The sequence below is a fragment of the Vigna angularis genome, chromosome 4 (assembly GCF_016808095.1).
Source record: "Vigna angularis cultivar LongXiaoDou No.4 chromosome 4, ASM1680809v1, whole genome shotgun sequence".
NCBI lineage: Eukaryota > Viridiplantae > Streptophyta > Magnoliopsida > Fabales > Fabaceae > Vigna > Vigna angularis.
The window spans coordinates 10365792-10386932 of record NC_068973.1 but is presented as its reverse complement, the minus strand read 5'-3'; the positions used below and the strand labels follow the sequence as shown (position 1 = coordinate 10386932).

Genomic DNA, 21141 nt, shown 5'->3' with positions numbered 1-21141 from the left:
AAATTTAATAGATGAAAATTATATATAATTTTTTTATTACATCATTTAATTAATTGAGTACTAATATTTATTAATAAAAAAATTTAGTTAAAAATAATAAACATGTTTATTTTAAAATATAATATAATATTCACGTAGAAGAGAAAAAATTTATAATACATAATAATATTTTGATGATGTTTAATTAAAATTTTATATTTTATATTGAATTTGGACACCGTGTAATACAAGTAGATAAATTTAATATAATAAAATGTTTGACGTTAATTACACATTTGTTATTTTGACATTCAAACCAAACTAACTTTAGTATAAAAGAACTTTTGATAAAAGAACTTTTGATAGGTACTCATCGATCAATATTGTTGAACAAAAGCTTGAAGCAAGGATGGTTAGACAATCGATCATTATAAAAAGTTTGATCAATGCTACTTACCAAAACATATACATTGTAGCATGACTTTGGCAAACCTTGAAAAGAAATATGGTACACCATAGACTGCAACATGCATTGACATAGGAAAAATGCAATGGAAGAGAGATGTGTGTGTTGAGAGGCAAAGAGGTGTCTAAAGAGCCATTTAAGATGGAATGACTCCTTATGGAAATTTCACTACAAATCATTGTTCATGATTTGTTTTGTTGATGATTTATAACTTGTCTTCAGGTTTGTGTATGTTCAATATAATGAAAACTATGTATGGGAATAATCTTCATTATGCTGAATATACACATAGGGCTCTATTTATAATAGAAGATATATAAATTTAGCCCAAATTACAAATAAGAAATAATAACAAACTAATTAAAGATAAAAGATAGAGATAAGATAAACATAATATATCTAACACTCCCTCTCAAAGCTAGTACATACAAATCGTATGTACCAAGCTCGTTACTAATATAATTCATAAAGACTTAGTGAAAATATATGTTTTTGCACTCGAGTGACACCAAATTGACCAAATTGTTAATTATTTACGAATACGACATAGAAGACAAAATTTGTGAACGAAAACTTGTCAATGACCTTCCTGCATAGAGAAACTTGTCAGGTTATAGTGTGAAAAATCACATAACAAATCCAATTTGTGAACAAAATACATCATATGAATAGTTGAACATGGGAGAAAAGTAATTTATCTTCAACATCATAGATTTCTAAATCATTTCATTCGTATCATAGATTGGAAAATGTCTAATAAATGAACAATCATTGGATGAAAAAGAATTAGCCTTTACTCAAGAAACGTGAACAAAGTATTTCCTTCTTAGATATAAGAATATAGAGAGATTGAGTTAGAGTTAGGTTGTAATACTTTTATATATATATATTAATTAGTTATTTGTTTAACTTTTGAGATCTTTAAATCATTTAAACTGATTGTTTGAATATTTTAAACTATCTGACAGGTTTGTGGTAAGACAAAATTGTAAACACTATATTTTAAAAAAACATCATATTTAATGACAGTTATAGTCAAAATTGTTATATTGACAGAAACCAAAATCGTTTTACATAGCTTATTCAACGAAGGTTATTACCAAAATCGTAATGATTTTTAATTCAATGTTTTTTATTTTTTATATCTATTAAGATGACAGTTCTAAGCAGAATCGTCGCTATTTTGATTTTCTAAACTTTTTGCTTCTTAAGACAACAAATGTCGATGGTGCTTGGAAATCATTGTGATTTGAGAAAAAGAAATGATACCAGGTGACCAGGTCCTGATTTTTAATAATGACATTGATTTCAATGATGATGACTTAGAAGCCGTAATAAAAAGTCAAATTTAACTGTTGTCAAAAGACATATATGGGTCTAGGAACCTCCCTCAACAAAATTATTCATATCCTCGTAACCAAAAGCACCTGTTTATACATAACTTCTTTTTAATCCACAACTCTAATTTCTAACAAATTTTACAACTTTTTAAATTAAAAGAAACAATTGTATTTTCCATTTTTTTAGTTTCTTCTTTAATAGACCTTTGTAATAAGAGGTTGTGCTCTAACAATGTACATTAAGAGTCAAGTTTTCATTAATTATACCTTTGAGGTTGTTTTTCTTTTAGGATGTTTGTACATATTAAACTTGCTTTGTTTGATATTTATTGCATCTTGGTATTCGAATCCGAAAGGAGGAAAAAGACATTACAATAAAAAATAAAAAAGATTGTTGTCATTAAGAACCACAAAGATCTAAGGACAAATCTGAGGATAGGTCCTTCCGAAGAAAGAGGAGATGATGTAAATTGTCCAACTACACCTTCTTAAAGAATAAAGAGACAAAAAACCTAGAGCTCTTACCAGGAGCATGCTTGAAGAATTGGTAGGTGGACTCAACTATATGCAAAGAAGGTCATCTCTAGTGTGTAAACGTTTGTTGTACAAAATAGGAATATTTTGGACATGTATTTGAGCTAAGTAGTATAAGACTTTGGACTTGCATTTTGACCTATGGTTAAACTGGGCTTAGAGGAGTCTTGCTAGGTTTCAATTGGGATTATTCAAACCCAAGAAAAACCCTAGACCGAATATGGATCAGCATAGGTGCATCATGCTTCTCACATTTCGAACACATGCTCAAATGCGAAAAACATGAATGGACAAGTGTCACTTGATTGACTTTTCACGTCAATTTTCAAAGGTATTCATATTCAAATTTCCCTCTCTTTTGGCTCTCTGAATCCAGAGTTGAACTCTATAAGTATGACCCTTTAGTCAGTGTAAAATTAACTTGAATGAGTAGAGAGATTAAGCAGAATTTGCAGCTTGTTTTTTATTCTTGAGTTCATTAGGATAATCTCTCTTTCTAGACTCTCTCCTAAACCTTTTCCTTGAGAATTGACTGAACCTTTCTCAAGAAACATCTTCCATCCACTAAGAAATCTCACAAGCAATCCATCTCTGGTTGCTTCCGCATCTATCACTCCATTCCCCAATTCAATTCAGCTTCAGCATGGAGATTCGGCCATCAGGTCAAGACTTCCATCCATCCTCCATCCCAACAGCTTCCTAATATTAAATAAAATACAACTAAAGGAGTAAATCTCCTTTTCAAGGTCAACATATGGAATTGTATGAACCAGAATGGAAGAAATGCAAAAAATGCAGAAACAAAAGATAAAAATCTGAACTGATATAACATAATTATATAAAGAGTCTGTTCTCCCTGTTCTAGGCCACCAATTCACTCCAAAACTCTGCTGTACCCCTTCACTTATTTCTTATTCTTGTTTTCTTTAATCTCCTAACATTTCGCAGTTCTCCTCTCCAGTACCTAGCGGTCATGCCTCCTTACTCCAAGCTCAATTTGTATTTCTCCTCTTCTAATAACATACAATTTCCCTTAGCCCAACCCTCTCCAACCTTCTTCTCTTGCATACAAATCAAAGGTCTATCATCAATCATTTGGGAATGTAATTGAAAAATGAAATGCCTTCTGAGAAGAGGGAATCTATCTTTCCTTTTAATTATGTGTACATTTATAACAAATAAATTATAAAATACATAATTCAATCTATTTCTCTTATTATGTTGTACAATAAATAAAATACATAATTCAAATCTTCCTCGTAGATAGAAAACTGCATTAGTTATATTTATGCCAAACAGAACACAGAAAGCAAGACTGGTTTCCTAAGCCTTTACCTCGTGTTGAAACGCAGGCAAATAAAACCTTCATCATCTTGCATAATGTTTCAATCTTCTAAGCACAACTTGTTTATAAAACCTTTGGGTCCGGAAGTATAATACCAAAGCAACCAAAAGTGTAAGAAAAGTCACGCCTGCCAGGATAAAATATGAAGGCATGAAACAGCCTGTGCCAAAACAAAAATTATCTTCATCGGCTTGCTTGTCATAAATATACCCAACAACTTTCACAGAAAGTATGTAAGATCCAAGTGGACTTGCTGCAGCAATGGCATTGAAAATGGTACCCATATGCTTCACACCAAATATCTCCGAAGTGATTGTAGGCATCAAGGACCAATGTGCACCATAGCCAATGCCCACTAGAACAGGACCCAAATACAAATTTCCATGGAAACCACATGCTATAATTAAATGGCCAATAACCATCATCCCCAGTGTTGCTGTCATCAATAGGGGCCTTGGCCAACCTTTTCTCTGCATGATATAATCAGATATATGGCCACCTCCAAAACGACCAAGAAAGTTCCACATACTCCATAGTGATACCATATTAGTAATCTCTATGGTACTATAGCCAAGGGATTGTCCTATTTGGTTCATATTATTGATAGTTGCAAGCCCAGAGCCTAATCCAGATATCATGATCACAAACAACATCCAAAACTCAAGCGTGCATATAGCTTGCAATGGGCTCTTATCTTCTTCATGTGGCAATTCCTCATCTGAAGTCACTTGTGCCTGCCCCTCATCACTGGGCAATTCATGGTACTCCACTTGATCCCCTGATGCAGAATAACTGGAAGATGTAGTACCCTTATTTGTAGAAGAACCCCTCTCAATGGTGTAGGACTGTGTAAACTTCTGCGACTCCTCCCAGTGGGCATTGATAGCAATTCCAAAAGGCGATGCTAGCAGAACCATGAGAATCACAAACTCTAACATCCATCCCCAATATGGCAAACGAACTATGTTCTGTAAGATTATAATGAACACGAGATAGGAAACAATAATCACAGTAACCACAGAGAAACTATCCAAATGCTTCTTGTAATCACTGCCATGAACTTCATAAATTCTCAACAAGAACATAAACAACACGCAGATCAATGAAGGTAACAAAGCAAGCATCAAAATGAACGTTGACGGCTCCCCACCGAAAAAAGTATGGTAAATTTGGATCAAGATAGCTCCACTTAGTCCGAGAAAGCCCTGAACAACAAAATTCCAATTCAACCAGAACTTAATTAGAATGTTAGAGGTTTTCTACACTGTCTTCTTCTTATCAAAGGTCATTTAATATTCTGACATTTATAATAAACATTTAACAAAAAACATAAAATGGTTTCTGATTTAGTTTTCTTTCGTAAGATAACACAAATGTTAAGACAAATTTGTTTAAACAGAAAAAATCATAACAAAAACAAAATTCCTTCTCTAGTCAATACAACTTTGCTTGATCTTCAAACCCCGGATTCAACTAAAACAATTCCGTGAAGACTTCTAATTGGTCAACACAAATTAAAGTCACTGAAACAACAGAATCACAATGAAACTAAAATAGGGCTTAATGCCGTTCCTTAGGTTAAATAAAAATAAACATTTCCCAATTGCATTTTAATTTAAAAATTATGCAGTCTGCTTATACCTACGTTCGGAAAAAATCACTATTCACTCGTTGAACCCTTTTTTGTTTCAGTTACCTTCATGATCCCAATGATCGTGCCGCTATACCCAGGGAAATTGCGCAAGCCAGTGACGACATTGGTGGTGTTCAGGAAGGTTTGACCGTTAGCCGCGAGCCACGCGAAGAAGCTCATGACGGGCACGGGGGGCGGGCTTATAAGGCCCACGACGGAGGCCCAGATGAAAAGGTAGCCCACGAAGAACTGGATCGCTCCGGCAGCGAGAACGACCCAGGGCCCAGCGAGAGAGGTCCATTTGGACTTGGACGGGGAGCCGGGGAGGGTGGAGCGATGGGTGTAGGGAACGACGGCGGTGTAGAGGAGGCCAGATAGGACGCCGAAGTTAGCGCCGATGTCCTTGAAGACGGAGACGGTGTCGAGGGTGGATTGGTCGTAGCCCTGCGTTGACTTCAGCACGGCGGAGTAAATGCTGAAGGTGTACGATGCGCCGCAGCTCGACTGGATCCAGATGGCGGCGGCGACGGCCGTCCACGGATTCGCCACCCACCCCATCGATCCCTTGGTGGCCGAATGGGTTAAAATGTTTGCTTGACGTGAACCAACAAAAAACGGAAATTGTTTGTTAGGGTGTGGAACCGAACTCCACTGGATACACTTGAAGGAATCCGACAAATTTTATTATTGTTTTTTTCAAAAATAACAGAATTTAGGTGGTTCAAATGTATTTGAATATCGTACGTTATTAACCACTAAATTAGAACATTTTAGGCTTAATACCTTATTTTCTATCCTGTTTCGCTCGAAAATGTGAAATTAGTCCATCCTTTAAAAAGTGCATCAATTACATCCTTACTTAATAAAATTTATATTAATGAAATACCTTCCGTTAAATCCATATAAACGACGTTAATTATTAAAGTAGAAGAGAGAGAAAAATAATTAACGCCGTTTGTATAGATTTAACGGAAGGGATTTCATTGATATAAATTTTATTAAGTAAGGACGTAATTGACGCACTTTTTAAAGGATGGACTAATTTGACATTTTCGAGCGAAACTGGGGACAAAATAGGGTATTAAGCCGACATTTTATTTAGGTTTAATACCTATTTTGATCCCTCTTTTTGTAGGGTCTATTCAAAGTTGTCCTTTTTCTTTTCAAAAGTTCACTAACATCCAACTTCTCGCAAAAACGATAATGACACTGCCCAACTGGCAAAAAAACTGATGAGTTGTACAGTTGTTAAGGTGACATTGTGACTTCATTATATGTGTTAAAATAAAATAATTTAAAATGATTTAAATTATTTTAAAAGATAGGGTTAAAAATAATTTTAGTATTAACTAAAGCGATATTACATTTGGGGTAAAATCAACTCGCGATTTCAGGGCGATTTAGGGTTCAACAATCAGTTTTCCAAGAGTGCAGATTTTGATTATTTGTGAAATCAAGTTCGCGGTTCGTCGAAGAGCGTGGTTCGTTCGTCAGTGCTAGTGAGGTTAGTGTTCTTACTTATGTTGTTGTTATAGTTACTGATCGCATTACTGTTCTTACTTATGTTGTTGTCTTTAATGGGTGGATTCTGTATTTGTTTTGTAATGGGTGGAATGGGTTAAAATATGATTATATTTGTGGCGTGGTGAGGGGTTTATTGAAAGAGTACTGGCGTTGGGTGTTGAAATTGGTCCCATGGTGTTAATTTAAGTTAATGAGTGGTCCCCCTTTTCCATTTGCAGTGTAGGGATGTCTAACGATAGGTTTGAGGTAGTGGTCCACCACGGTGGGACCTTGATAAAGGAAGTGCCCTTTAATTATATAGGTGGGGAGATATGTTATTGGGACATTGACCCCGATACATGGAGCTATTTTGGAGTAGTAGGTTCACTTAAAGATTTGGGTTACATTGAAGTACATGAGTTATATTACAATATTGAACATGTTTTATATAAGCTATATGACGATAAAGGAGCTATGAACATGATGAATGTGGGAAAATTGTTGGGGAAAGTCAACTTGTATGTTGTACATAAAGTAAGCGAAGCAGTGGTTGTAGAAAATGAGAATGAAATTCTTTACCTTTGCCAAGGGCCTGCAGAGAGTGGTGAGGGTAGTGGGGTTGAGGTTGGTGTAGAAGGTTCTGTTGAAATGCAACAGGAGGTTGAGGAAGGTTCTCTTGACTGTGGTCGTGACTTGGAGAGAGATGATGGAGTGCAGATTGACACAGAGGGTGCGTGGAGGTGGAGCAGGATGGTGTACTAGGGGTGGAGCAAGTGGTTGAAGTGGAGGTGCAGGGAGTGGCTGCAGTGGAGGTGGAGGAACTGGGTGGAGTGGAGGAAGAAGTAGAACTGCACATTGAGGAAGAAGTAGAACTACACAGTGAGGAAGAAGTAGAACTACACAGTGAGGAAGAAGTAGATTTGCACAGTGAGGAAGAAGTGGAAGTGGATACTGAGGATGAAGCACATATTATTGGTGAAGAGAACTTGGAGGAGGTAGGTGATTTGGGTATTGGTTTGGACAATAGTGATTCAGAATACAGGATGGAAGACAGTGATAACGAAGCACAAGGACATGGTAGGGGGTTGTCAGATGATGAATGAGAGTCAAATGTGCTGTAAACTCCAAATAATAGTGGAAGTGAGGAGGATGACACTGAGGACAGACCAAGTAGAGGTCCCTTTCCTACATATGGGAAAAAGAAGTCAATGTCAGATTACAAATGGGAACTTGGTACTATATTTACTGATAAGGATGAGTTTAAGGAAACCATTAGAAGTTATGTTATTCATGCTGGGAGGGCTCTTAAGTTTGTAAAAAATGATAACCGTAGGGTAAGGGTGAGATGCATGGGTGGGCAAAAAAAGTGTCCATGGGTAGCTTACTGTGGGTATTTGCCATCACGCAAGATTTGGCAGTCAAGGAAGATTGTTAATGTTCATTCTTGCAGCAGGCAACTGAACATTAAAATTATGAATAGTAAGTGGTTGAGTCATGAAATAGATAAGTCTTTACATGAGAATCCTAGTATAAGGGTCCAAGACATACGTACTAAAGCATTAAGGAAATGGAACACCAATGTATCAATTTCTAAAGCAAGAAGGACGAAGTTAATGACATCAAGTCAATGTGAAGGGGATTTTAAAGAATAATTTTGAAGGATTTATGACTACGCACATGAGGTATTGAGAAGTAACCCAGGGTCAACGGTTAAGGTTAAAGTGAACAATGATAATGGTCAGTCCATATTCGAGAGATGTTATGTTTGTCTCAAAGCATGTAAGGACAGTTTTATTAGTTGTAGGCCCGTCATCTGTTTAGATGGGTATTTTTTGAAAGGTCTTTATAAGGGAGAGCTGCTTACTGCTGTTGGGAGGGATCCAAATGAGAAAATGTTACCCCTTGCATATGCAGTAGTTGAAGTCGAAAATAAAGATAGTTGGTCCTGGATTTTGCAATTATTGGTTGAAGACCTTGAGGGCAATGAAGTTTGTGGGGCGTACACGTGGATGTCTGACCAGCAAAAGGTACATGCACTACTTAAATTATTTTATTATTCATACTTTATTAATCATGTGTGTTTGATTAAAAAATTGATGTTGGTAAGGGTTGGTGCCAGCTATCCAAGAGCTTTTGCCTAGGGCAGAACAAAGATTATGCATCAGGCACCTTTATGCTAACTTTAGGAAAAGATTTTCTGGTCAGATATTGAAGAATTTGATGTGGAGGGATGTCACAAGCACATACCCCCAAGCTTGGGAGAGAGAGATGTTGAATATCAGAGCAGTGAATGAAGAAGCATATAAATACCTCATAGCCATTCCCCCAAGGTACATTCTTTCCCTTACATGCACAAAGATGCTGCATTACTCATGTTTGGTAACCCATTTTCTTCATTCTTGTGCAATAGGTATTGGTCAAGAAGTAGGTTCAGAACTCAAGCAATGTGTGATACTCTAGATAACAACATCAGTGAAGGTTTCAATAGTGTTCTTGTTCATGCCAAAGCAAAACCCATTATAACCATGCTGGAGGATATTAGACTGTATTTGATGAAAAGATGGGCCACGAACAGAACGAAGGTGGCATCTATGGATTTCGATGTTTGTCCAAAGATCAAAAAGAGACTTATGAAGGAATGTAATTTGTCAAGATATTGGATCCCAAGATAATATTGTTCTTGTGCCTTATTTATGTTCATATCCAATTGTTGATGTGCCTTATTTATGTTCATTTATTCAGCTGGTCTGCAAGAAGGATTTTTGAGGTTAGGCATGTTTCAGTAATTGGGAACAAGTTCACAGTGGACCTGGACAATGAAGAATGTAGCTGCAGGAAGTGGATGATCAGTGACATCCCATGTTGTCATGCAGTTGCATCAATGAACTATTCAAATAAAGATCCAGAAACTTTTATACCAATTTGGTTCAGGAAATCCACATATGAAGAGGCATATGTGTCCATCATCTATCCTATGAATGGCCACCTCCTATGGGAAAAAACTAGTTCTCCTGATGTACTGCCACCACTTAAGAGGAACATGCCTGGGAGACCAAAGAAAAAAAGAAGAATGGAGCCATGGGAGCTAACGAAGGATGGGACCCAAATGAGTGTTGGTGGGCAGCGAAAGAAATGTAGTATCTGCCGTGAAGTGGGGCACAACAAAAAGTGTGCCCTTTACGTCCAGCCATCATAGAACCAACAGAACCAACACAGGCACAAAGTTCACAACCCCTTGCACCTTCACAGCCATCAAGTCCCCAATCTCCTTACCCACCACAACCAAGTCAAGATTCCATCCGAGATTTAACTCAGTCAATAGGAAGGAAAAAGTTAAATATTAGAAGAAAAGATCCATAGATTTAACTGAAATTTTGGATGTATTTTGTACTCTTATTAAGTACTTTAATTGTGTATGTTGAATTCTTATTAAGCACTTTAATTATGTATGTTGTACTCTTATTAAGCACTTGAATTTTGTAGTGCTATTAAGCACTTTAATTAAATATGTTATTATAGTTGTAGTGATATTATGTTGTGATATTTGGAAGTAGTGATATTATGTAATTATATCTGTTTTTTGCCAAGTATCCTTAATATGTATTACAGTCATATACGTAAGGGACCTCCTTGAACAATTTTTAAAGGAAAGAGGGATCACCTTGAACAATTTTTAAAGGAAAGGCGGACCACATTTAACATTTTTAAAACGTAGGGGGGACTAAAACGAACTTTATTGCACAAACTCAGATTGTTCACTCATATTACAACACCAACTGATATTACATCAACAAAACATGAAGCTAAACACTTAAGCCATTACATGAACAAAACATAAATTGCACATTGCACACCTAAGATCAAGCTAAACACAGCCACAATGTCATAATGTTCAACACAATAACAGCAAACACAACTCCAACTAAAAACTTTATCCTTCTCTGCAACTCTTTGACATGATTTTCCATATCACATATCCTGTTGCTTTGTCTCACAATTGTACCATCTATATCATCAGCGTTGTCCTCAGAACACCACTTGAAAAAATTACATGACATCCCAGTTGAAAATCCACCCTATTATTCACCAAGAACATAAAAATGTATGAACACATAAAATCCAATACACATAAAAGTCACTACGGTATTCAAAACACCTTGTAATGACGACATCCCCAAAATTTCCTCCTAGCACTCCTTGAAGTTCTGACAACTTTCATTACAGCAATATCACCATAGTGGCAAATAGGGGTTATCCCAACTCCCCTCGAAACAACACCGTGTGAGGATTGCGAAAATCCTTTAGACATTGCCTTCGAACAGGAAGAACAACTTTGTGATGAAGTCATCCCTAACCCTAACCCTAACCCTTTGCTTTTAAATTTCGGAACAACAGTAGCAGGAATCTCCAAGAACCCTAATATTTGCTTTTAGATTTGAGAACAAATGTAGCACGAATCACCAACAACCCTAACTTTGCTTTTAAATTTGGGAAAAACAACCATGAATCCCTTTGCTTTCAGGATGAATCAGCAATTCAATTTAACACGTCAACCAAAATTGTACAACTCATCAGTTTTTTGCCAACTGGGCAGCTGTGCCGTTAGTCTTTTTAACACCGTAACCAAAAAGGACTAACGTGCATCGTTTTTGCGAGAAGTAGGATGTTAGTGAACTTTTGAAAAAAAGGAGGACAACTTTGAACAGACCCTACAAAAAGAGAGACCAAAATAGGTATTAAACCTTTTATTTATGATTCATGTTTGAATGTAAGGTCCAATCAAAATCATAGTCCCGGCATTGCTTCCTTTTTTTTTCTGTTTTTCTTTTCATTCTTACTTCTTTTAACTGAGTTAGATTAATTTTAGAAAATTTGAAAAATTAAAAAATTATGTTTAAAAAAAATATAAATAAAAAGACTATTTTTTTATAACGATAATTTCACAATATTTTAACACAATTTACGTGTTATTATATGATTAGTTTATGTTGATTTTTATATTATTGATTGTGAAATAATTTTGAGTCAATCATATAAATAATATTAAAATATTCTCATAAAAATATTTTCAGATATCATTATCTTTTTCTCCCGGTTGTTTCTAATAGTGACAAGGAAATTGTGTTGGTGATAGGAAGAAAGAAGGAGTAATAATTCGTAAGTTATAATTATAAAACGGAGGTAAATTTTATATTACAGTACTAAGTCAGTGAAGCTTTTAAGGCACTATAATAAATTAATATTGCACGTGAAACTCGTAGACACTTAATGACCTAATAAACTATTATTGTGTACTTTGTATACAATATTGTTTATTTAGTATTAGTAAAGGTTGGTGTGATGCACGAATTTATTTTAGGTTTGAATAAGTTTTAAATTTTTGATAAATTTAAATTTATTTAATTAACTCTTAAAATTGTAAAGAAAGGCTTTGGAAAGTAAAATTTTAATATTTGATTAGAACACTTGTAAAGTTCATTGTGGGAAAAGCTAATCATAATGTAATTTATACTAAAAAGTGTGTTAAAGCTAAAATTGGATACATGTTTCAAAAGAAAGAAAAGTTTTACAAAAATTTCTTTGACTTTAGAAAATCCTGTCACTCCATTTGTAACACGTTTTTATTATTTGAAGAATGAACATGCTTCTAATTATTGTTACATGAGAAAATTTGGTATGAAAGTGGTAGATATAAATGGATATCAGAAGGTTAAAACAAAAGTAATTGATCATTCAAGACCCAAAATCATTTGGGGACCAAAATTTATCTTTTAATAGTTGTCATGTAGGTGTGCGTGAAGGACAAGGAATTAATAGTTGTTATTCAAGCATATATTTGTCTAAGAAAATAGTAAAATTCATCAATCATTCTTGGTATGATTGTACTAATTTATTTATTGATTTGATTTTGATTGAGAGTTTATTTTTATTGATTTGTTGTATTAAGTTTTGATCATTGTATATTTTACTATGATTGTATCTTAATTTGTGTTTTAGATGATGAATTGGACATGTTGTGAAGTTTAGATAACCAGTTGGACTATAATTTCATGTTTTAAATTAATTTTTGTGTCTATTGTGATCATGTTGTAGTTTATTAATCAATTAAAATAAGCTCTTAATAAGCTAAGATAACTTACAAGGAGGTTTTAATAATTTTAATTTAACAAAAGGTCATTTTAATCATCCAAAATGAACATGATAGCCAACTGAAATATTTAAATGTTGTTTTAGTCAACCAATTCGTGAATTTAATCAACTATAAATGACAAATTGACTTTTTCTTCTATTCTTTTGATGCATTTAACCAACTAAAATATGTTTTTTCTTGACTAAAATCTAAAAAATTTAAAATAACTGGGAAAATGATTATGTTTTCATCTATGATTTTTTTTTTCTTTCATGAATTGTCACATTCATCAATTACTTTGCTTCTTCCTCTTATTTTTTTTATTTGTGGAACCTTTAATTTAAGAGAAGAACCAGTTACGGTTAGATCCAGAAAAAAGTAAGTATACAAAGTGAGGAAAATCAAATATATCGTTATCATATAGCAGTAAAAAGAAGTCATTTAGATAATAAAAAAATAGAAGTTATATAAAGCATGAAATATTAAGAAACAAATTTCACTTTTTTTCTCTTGTAATTGCATTTCATCGTTTTTTTTTTACTTTTTGTTTTCCATTTCTTTACTTCCTATTTTTTTTTCATGCATTTTTTTCTCCTTTTCTTTTATATTTCATTTTCTAAGGGATTTTACAACAATTATACATATCAAAGGTAAATTTGCCAACTAATTTACCTAGTTTTTCCATATAAACTCTAAATGAGTGACACAAAATATAATTCAATTAAAAAATAGTGCCCAGAAAAAATGTATTCGTTTAGCAAGAAGTTCAAATGGACAACTGAGACTTTTATTTGAAAAATGTGAAATGTTTCTAGAAGCTAATTTGATTATGAAAATTAAGATAAAGAACTTTATGCTAACTATTAATTCACTCAAAATCATCTATATTAAACCTTTTCTTATTAATTTATCAAGACAACATAAACAATTGGATCTAAACTTAACGGAAATTCAATGATTATAAATGTTGCTGACACACAATGATATATGGAAGAACAAAGATGGGGAATCTTGATTCTAAAGTGGTTATAATGCAAGAAGACGAGGAAAAATATAAGTATTATTTTATTTATTACATATAGAACTCACTAAAGTAATGGTCTAAAATAGTCTTAAAGAAGTCAGAGAATGAGTGAAATCAAGAAAACATTAAACATATCTCTCTTAAATCACATGTCCTCAATACTATCCAAGAAGTTCATGTACCCTGAAAGGCTTACATAATTCTTTAACATTTTTCTATTCTTTATGAAATTTAATCTCTATTTGTTTTAATATTATTTTCGGTTTGAATTTAAAGCAAATGTAATGACATCTTAAATAAGTGATTAAGAAGAAAATGAAGGATACCGGAGTGAAGATTACTAACAAGCATTCAGTTTATCATTCTCAACATAAAAATTTGATAACTTGGATAAGTGCAGACTGACCAGGTACAATTACATACATACAATGTCAGCACCGTAAAAACCCCACTTCATTTCCCTCAGCAAAATTGTCTAAAGCTGAAGTGGAAACGATTCTACAATTCTACAATTATCAACTACAGTAAATGCATTCGCTCCACATAAGAGTGGTGCAACCATTGACTAAGAGGCTCCCCACATCCTACAAAACAGCCTGAATTTCCATTTTCAGTGAAAAATGGGAAACTGAACAGATGCAGCAGTTCATGCACTGTCTGTCTCACAAGAGAAGAACCTGTCACCCTACTCCTTCGACCCCATCCAGTGATGATATCTATCCGGTTAGGGCCAACCCCAGATGTCAGCATTTGTCGACGAAACCAAGCAAGAGTCCTAGACAATGCTGTTACAGCAGTTCCATCAGACATGACATGAAGATTTATAAGCCAATAACAAGAGCTTTTCTCCTTGACAGCGTCAGGGTACACATTTTTTTGTGCAGCCACCTCCCAAACTGAACCAGCCTCCTCCTTTAGCCCAGATTTATGAAGAAAGTCCACAACGGCATCTACAAGTCCTCTTTTGCCTTCTCTATCCTCAGAATGCATAAGGTCTAAGAATCTGCTCACATGATCCCGCACGTTTTGACCATCAGGTCCAGCTGCTGGCATCGACTGTAAAAATGCATGGGCTGGATGACCAGTGACTGCCATAAGCTCACGACAAAAACACATATCATACGACGATTGTGCATCCGTACAACAACTGAGAAGCAGGGTGTAAGTCTGCAAAGAGGGGTTTAAGCCCAGAGCCACCATGTTTTGGAGAAGATTATATGCATCTGGCAATCGATGCACCCTTAGGAATGCACTGAGAAGTGAATTGCAAGTTGGTACATTTGGAAGCAAACCCGCTCTCAGCATTGCCTGATACCATTCCCAAGCCTTCTCAACATTACCAGCCTTTCCCCACAGGTCTATCAGAAGACCATACACGGGTTCATCAGGAACCCAATTGTTCTGTTTCATCTCAAAGAAAACTGCTTCTGCCTCCTCAAGATACCCACAGTGACCAAGTACCTCCATTACAATGCTGTAAGTAACTTTGTCAGGTTTAAATCCTGCATTCTGCATGTCACGGTATAGTTTCAATGCTATCTGATAGTTCCTTGCTTTAGCTTGTAAAGCAATCAAGATATTGTATGTGACAATATTAGGAACACAACCCTGATCAACCATTTCACAAAATAGCCTATGGGCAGCAGATAAGTTACCAGATTTTCCAAGGCAGTTGATCATGACACTGTATGTAAATGTGTCAGGAGAAAGGCCTACTTCTTGCATTCTTTCATACATAGACATAGCCACATCAAGAAATCCAGCTTTTGCATGGATATCTATGAGTGTGCAATAAGTAACACGATCTGGTTCACATCCCCTCTCCTGCATTTGGTTGAACACATTCAGTGCCTCCCTTAGGTAGTTTGCACGGCCATAGCTGTGAATTAGACGATTGTAAGTAACAACATTAGGCTGGCATCCATCCTCGACCATCTGTTCTAGCAATTTGTTTATAACACCAAACTCTCTTGCACGGCCCAGGATACCAACCATGGTGGTGTAACTATGCCCATCATGCCAGAAGCCTGGTTGTCGCTTTAGCCAGTAAAAGAAGCCAAGAGCAACAGAATGGTCTTGAAGTTGCTTTAGGATCTGGTTAGCTTGGTATGCATCAATTGAAAAATTAAGGTTATAAAGAGCCTTCTCCGTAGCAGGACCCCACTTTAACTGTCTCAGTATATCTTTAACCATATCCACAACATGCCCTGAATTAGTAAAATGCCTGTTTGATGGAGCCATTCCTGCTTGCATATTAACATTCCTTGTGTACTTACTGAAACTTTCTTTGAATGGCCCTGCCATCTGTGGATTTGAATTTGGCATATTAGAACCAAAATTTGTCACAAAGCGGTTAGGACGAGTTCTTGTTCTCTGTGGCAAGGCTCTGCGGTCATGGCTATTTACTGGAATATTGGGAGCTGCCCCTGACTTCTCTGTCCCAGGAGAAGCAACAGGCTTAAAGCCTTTAGCTACATTTGATTTATCACCTTTTCCCTTTGCCCCATGATGATTATTTGTATGTTTTGATGGCCCCGGATGAGTAGAAACGGGTGGTTTGGAATGAACCCCAGTAAAGCTCTCCTTTCTAATTCGCTGCACATTGGAAGATCTAATGTTGGGTAAGGCTCTGGAAGGATCAACCATATAATTCTTAGGGTAGTTTAGTATTCCCATGCCATCAGACAAAGGAAACTTATAATTAACTACATCAGAAATAAAATTAACAGCAGCAATACCGGCCCTGTAAAACTGGTCAGCATTAAGAGAAGACGAATGAGTAACATGGTCCTGAACACCATCAACACCACAAGCGTATGCCACAGCATCTGGTCTACTCGGTGCATACGAAGTAGACCGAATTTGTTGTACACAACCAGATTGACCAACATCCCCAGTCTTGAGGGAAGCAGAGCCACTTGCCAAGCTTCCGGAGACCAGTGTTCCTACAACTTGAGATGTGGTTTTGGATACTAAGGAGGAAGGTTTCTGAACAAGCAAATCTTCACTAGTTTTTCTCTGCTGTCTTCTTGACACACATTTTTCATCCTCAGGGCAAGTGCAGGAGTTGCCATCACCCGCATTACATCGCGAACCCCCAAGAAAAAAACTCCTAGCATTACTGGAAAGGGTACTGATCTGCTTTGCTCTTAACATATTCTGTGAACAAAATTCAACATCTCATAATAACAAAACCCAAAAGAAAAATGAAAGTAGCATCACATTGAAGTAAACGAACAGAATACGAACAACAGTAAAATGGGAAATGCAGGTATCATAGCACCAACTATAAGAACACACACACCTAATTATCATTGTTATAATAATAAACAGAGTCCAATTAAGAAAAAAAAATAGCATGGTCAAAGCAGGCATTTTGAGTGAAGAAAACACTGCGGCAATTCCATTTCACCCAGAGAGACACTAACGACGGAGAAAGGCAAGCATACTCGTTAAAGTTTTAAAGCAATTGAAAGGAAAAGACTGTAATTTAGAAAACCGAAAACACGAAAATTGCGATGATTCCGAAAGAAGAAAGAGATAGAGAATGGTAGATTGTAGAGATGAATGAAATTTGAGAGGCGTTGAGGGAGTGAAGAGATACCTGCATGGTTGAATGGTGCTATGGAAGCATAGAAGTGCTGAGAAAGTGAAGAGAGGGGCGGCGGCTGGTCTGGTTTGTGTTGTGTGTGGCGTTGTAGACTTTTCCAAACAACTTGGGGCAGAAGCTAATGTATCAATGAGCTGAGGTGTGCCCTGATCTCACGCACTCGACCCGGTTCAACCGGTGCTCGGTAATACATATTTTTATATATATTCGGTCCAATTTAAGGAAGATGAGTGATGTTTTTTCCCTCTGTTTTATTTCTATTTTATGTATATTTTTGTATGAAGGTCTGAGATAATATTTATTTAAAATGTTTTTAAAATATTTTAATATTATTTCATGCAATTGGTTACTCGTGAATTTGGCCACAGAGAAATCGGATTCGATGGGGATGGAGCCATCACGAGATTATAAGCAGCCCTTCTTAAAATTTCATTTCCTTTTTTACTTTTTTATTTATTTATTTTTGTGTTTTTAAGTGAAGACGAGTGTTCCTTGCAGCCCACGCTCATTCGTGATCCACACGAAGAACACGTAGCTTATTCGTTAGTCTTTCGAATTAGCCAAGGAACATATATTTTTGAATAAATGTCACGATCTAAGTATTTGAAACAAGGAAAATATTAAAATAGTCCGATTTTGTTTTCAAACTTTTAATTTTAAAAGTAAAAAAGTTGTGTTAATTTGATATAATTTTATTTTGAAGAAATTGCGACCAACTTAAAATGATCATGATTTATAAAGTATAGTTATGTCAAGTTCATACCATTTCAATTAAAATTAAAAAAAAAATAGAATGTATTGAAGATGTATTAAATTGGTACAATTTTAATTAAAATTTAAAAAATATTATAACATACTGAAGTCGAATAAAATTAGCATAATTTACTCATTTTCGTAATTTTTTAAAATTTTCACCACTTTAATTTTTTTGTCTAAATATGATGTATATCTATTGGATAGTAATGATTAATTTAAGTAGTAAGTATAGGGTCTAGAAATAAATAGTTTAATTAATAATTTGGTATGCTTTTATTTAATTTGGTCTCTTTTTTTGTTCATTTAAGTTTTATTTTGTGTTAAATCAATTCAATATAGTCATTTCAGTTAAATATGTATAAATAGCATTAACTATGTCTTTGTAAATGTTATGTATCAGTTCAAAGTATTTTTTTCTGATTTTTTTAAAGTTTTTTTTTTCATATTTATACTTTTGGTTTAACTGAGTTCTAATTTCTTTTATAATCTAGCAATGTTGTTTTTGTCTACGGAATCGAATTAGTAATTAACTAATAAAAAAATATTAACTTTTTTTTTATTAGAGTAATTATATTTATATATAAGCTAAAGAGGAAAAATCATTTTTTTCAAATATTAAATTTAAAAATACATTAAGAACTTTATAATTATATTTTTAATATATATTTTTGTTTAAAGGGTGAGTTGGTTCTTATAATCAATATCAACTTGATATGTAATATCCCAAAAATATAACATAAAACTATATACAAGTGTCATCATTTTATAATATGGTTAAACAGTTACTAGAAAATAAAGTTAACCTTACAGTTATTACAAAATAACCATAAAATTTAAAACTTTATAAAAGTCATACACTATTCTAAAACTATGTGCATAAACTGAACGGTTCATACCAAACTATTCACAAGATCGAGCGGGCTTGTACTAAACCGAGGGGTCATCTCCTTCCAAGGACTGCTCCACCGAGAGCTCATCTCCAACTGCTCACACTCACAAAGTGATCATTGCAAAAGAAGAACCGAACAAGAAACATGGACAAAATAGGAAATAAGGATAAGCTAACATAATTTAATTATATACATATACATACATTTCGCACAAGTCCAAACAATGCAATACCAACACTACAACATACCAAAACCGAATACAAGCAAGCATATATAAACCAAACATTATACTCATGTATAGACCGAACACCATAATTCATGTATAGACCGAACACCTGACTTGACCATCCGGATTGTATGAATGTGTAGCTACAGGCGTTTTTGCACTTGTAGTGGTGAAACAACAAGACCCCATCAAGCTACCCCACAAGGTTAGTCCAGTGAAGATTACCTCGATACCCTGAGGTTAAAGGACCTCCTGCCATTTTCACACATGAGTTACTCCTCTCTACATGAGAATGAGTAATCACAGAATATCATGATAAACACCAGCTTAGCACGATACCCACATTCATACTTTACAATTCCAATACCATCCACGAGACATTCCTCCTTGGAATTCTCTTCCACATTACTTGAAAACATAAATCCTCATCAATTATCATAGCATGTCATTCACCAATTATATACTCACTCATAAGACTGAAAACCCTATGAACATTGGAGACCGAACAATTTCTCATCACCCCAAAGGATATGACCGAATGCTAACATTAGCATAACTACTAGTATAAGACCAAGCGCTAACACTAGCATAACTGCTAGTATAAGACCGAGCGCTCTTAAGAAATCACCCACCCACCTAAGACCGAACGCTCATGAACGGTTAAGACTCCAAAGAGACCGAACCCAATTAATGACTGAGTACCTGAATTACGAAGCACAACAGAATTTACCCAAAACCTAATATTTTTCCAACTTCTAATCCTCCAAACATGATTTCTACACCCCTTCAAACCTATCTAGGGGTACCTAAACATCTCTAACCTTCCTTCACCTAATTTCACCCAAAAACCCACCCAGAAATCTGCATAAACTCAACTCAAGAACCCAAAATCAGATTTTACCATTGTTATACATTTTTCACCATCTTAATGATTCTATCAGGTCGCAATACCCTTGTTCAAACTCACCTTACTGCCAAAAACCACTCCCAACCTCTAACTCTCATTTTCACCCTCTCACTTCCTCAAATTGATATTGACGAACACTTTTTTTGCATAATACTCCCCAAATTCAGTTCACAGAGTTCAGTCCTCACATTCAATCAAAAACATAAATTCAACATGCATTTCAATCAATCATATAATTCATTACAAACATATAAACATACAAGTTAAATTATTTAGCTCCCCTTCATACCTATTAACTGGACCGAAAGCTCATAGTTGCAAAAACTCGCTCACCACCAAAAATTCTAGAAACCTATGGTTCACCGATTAATGGAAGTAGACCAACCAAAAGACCAGAAATGTGATCAGAATTTAAGAGAAGAAGATGATAAACACATGCAACCAAAAACTTGGCTTGCATGTGCCAGAAAACAGAATTTCTAAGAAGAGGATGAACTTACCAGCTCAAAACAACAACTTGATCGGTTCAAAAGAAAGCTCTTGACACCAAGAAAGCTTAGGCACAGCCTGATTGATAATAAGATGAACAAGAGATGAGAATTTCTAGAGAGAATTTGTAGAGGGAATGAGGAGAAAATGAAATTCAGAAACTTGGAGAGAAGGAGTGCATGCAGAGGAGAGTGACACAAAATTTTGAAAAATTCCTTTATATACTACCGTAAAAAATCTATCGGTCCAATCAACTGCATACACTTGTCTTCCACTTTCTCTGAATTTCTGAATCCTTACAATTGCTGG

The 21141-nt window shown here is 35.0% G+C and overlaps 2 protein-coding genes across 2 annotated transcripts; both read right to left on the bottom strand.

Moving 5' to 3' along the window:
* Positions 1–3502: 3502 nt before the first annotated feature.
* On the bottom strand, positions 3503–5954 carry LOC108332109 (protein NUCLEAR FUSION DEFECTIVE 4-like). The gene is made up of 2 exons (XM_052876371.1): positions 5361–5954; positions 3503–4869 (listed from the first exon to the last, which is right to left on the bottom strand). Exons 1-2 carry the CDS (start codon positions 5853–5855, stop codon positions 3688–3690), a joined length of 1677 nt encoding a protein of 558 aa, XP_052732331.1. The 5' UTR covers positions 5856–5954; the 3' UTR covers positions 3503–3687.
* Positions 5955–14270: 8316 nt separating this feature from the next.
* On the bottom strand, positions 14271–17714 carry LOC108331944 (pentatricopeptide repeat-containing protein At1g18900). The gene is made up of 2 exons (XM_017566980.2): positions 17559–17714; positions 14271–17113 (listed from the first exon to the last, which is right to left on the bottom strand). The coding sequence occupies exons 1-2, from the start codon at positions 17562–17564 to the stop codon at positions 14474–14476; spliced, it is 2646 nt and encodes an 881-aa protein (XP_017422469.2). The 5' UTR covers positions 17565–17714; the 3' UTR covers positions 14271–14473.
* Positions 17715–21141: the final 3427 nt, after the last annotated feature.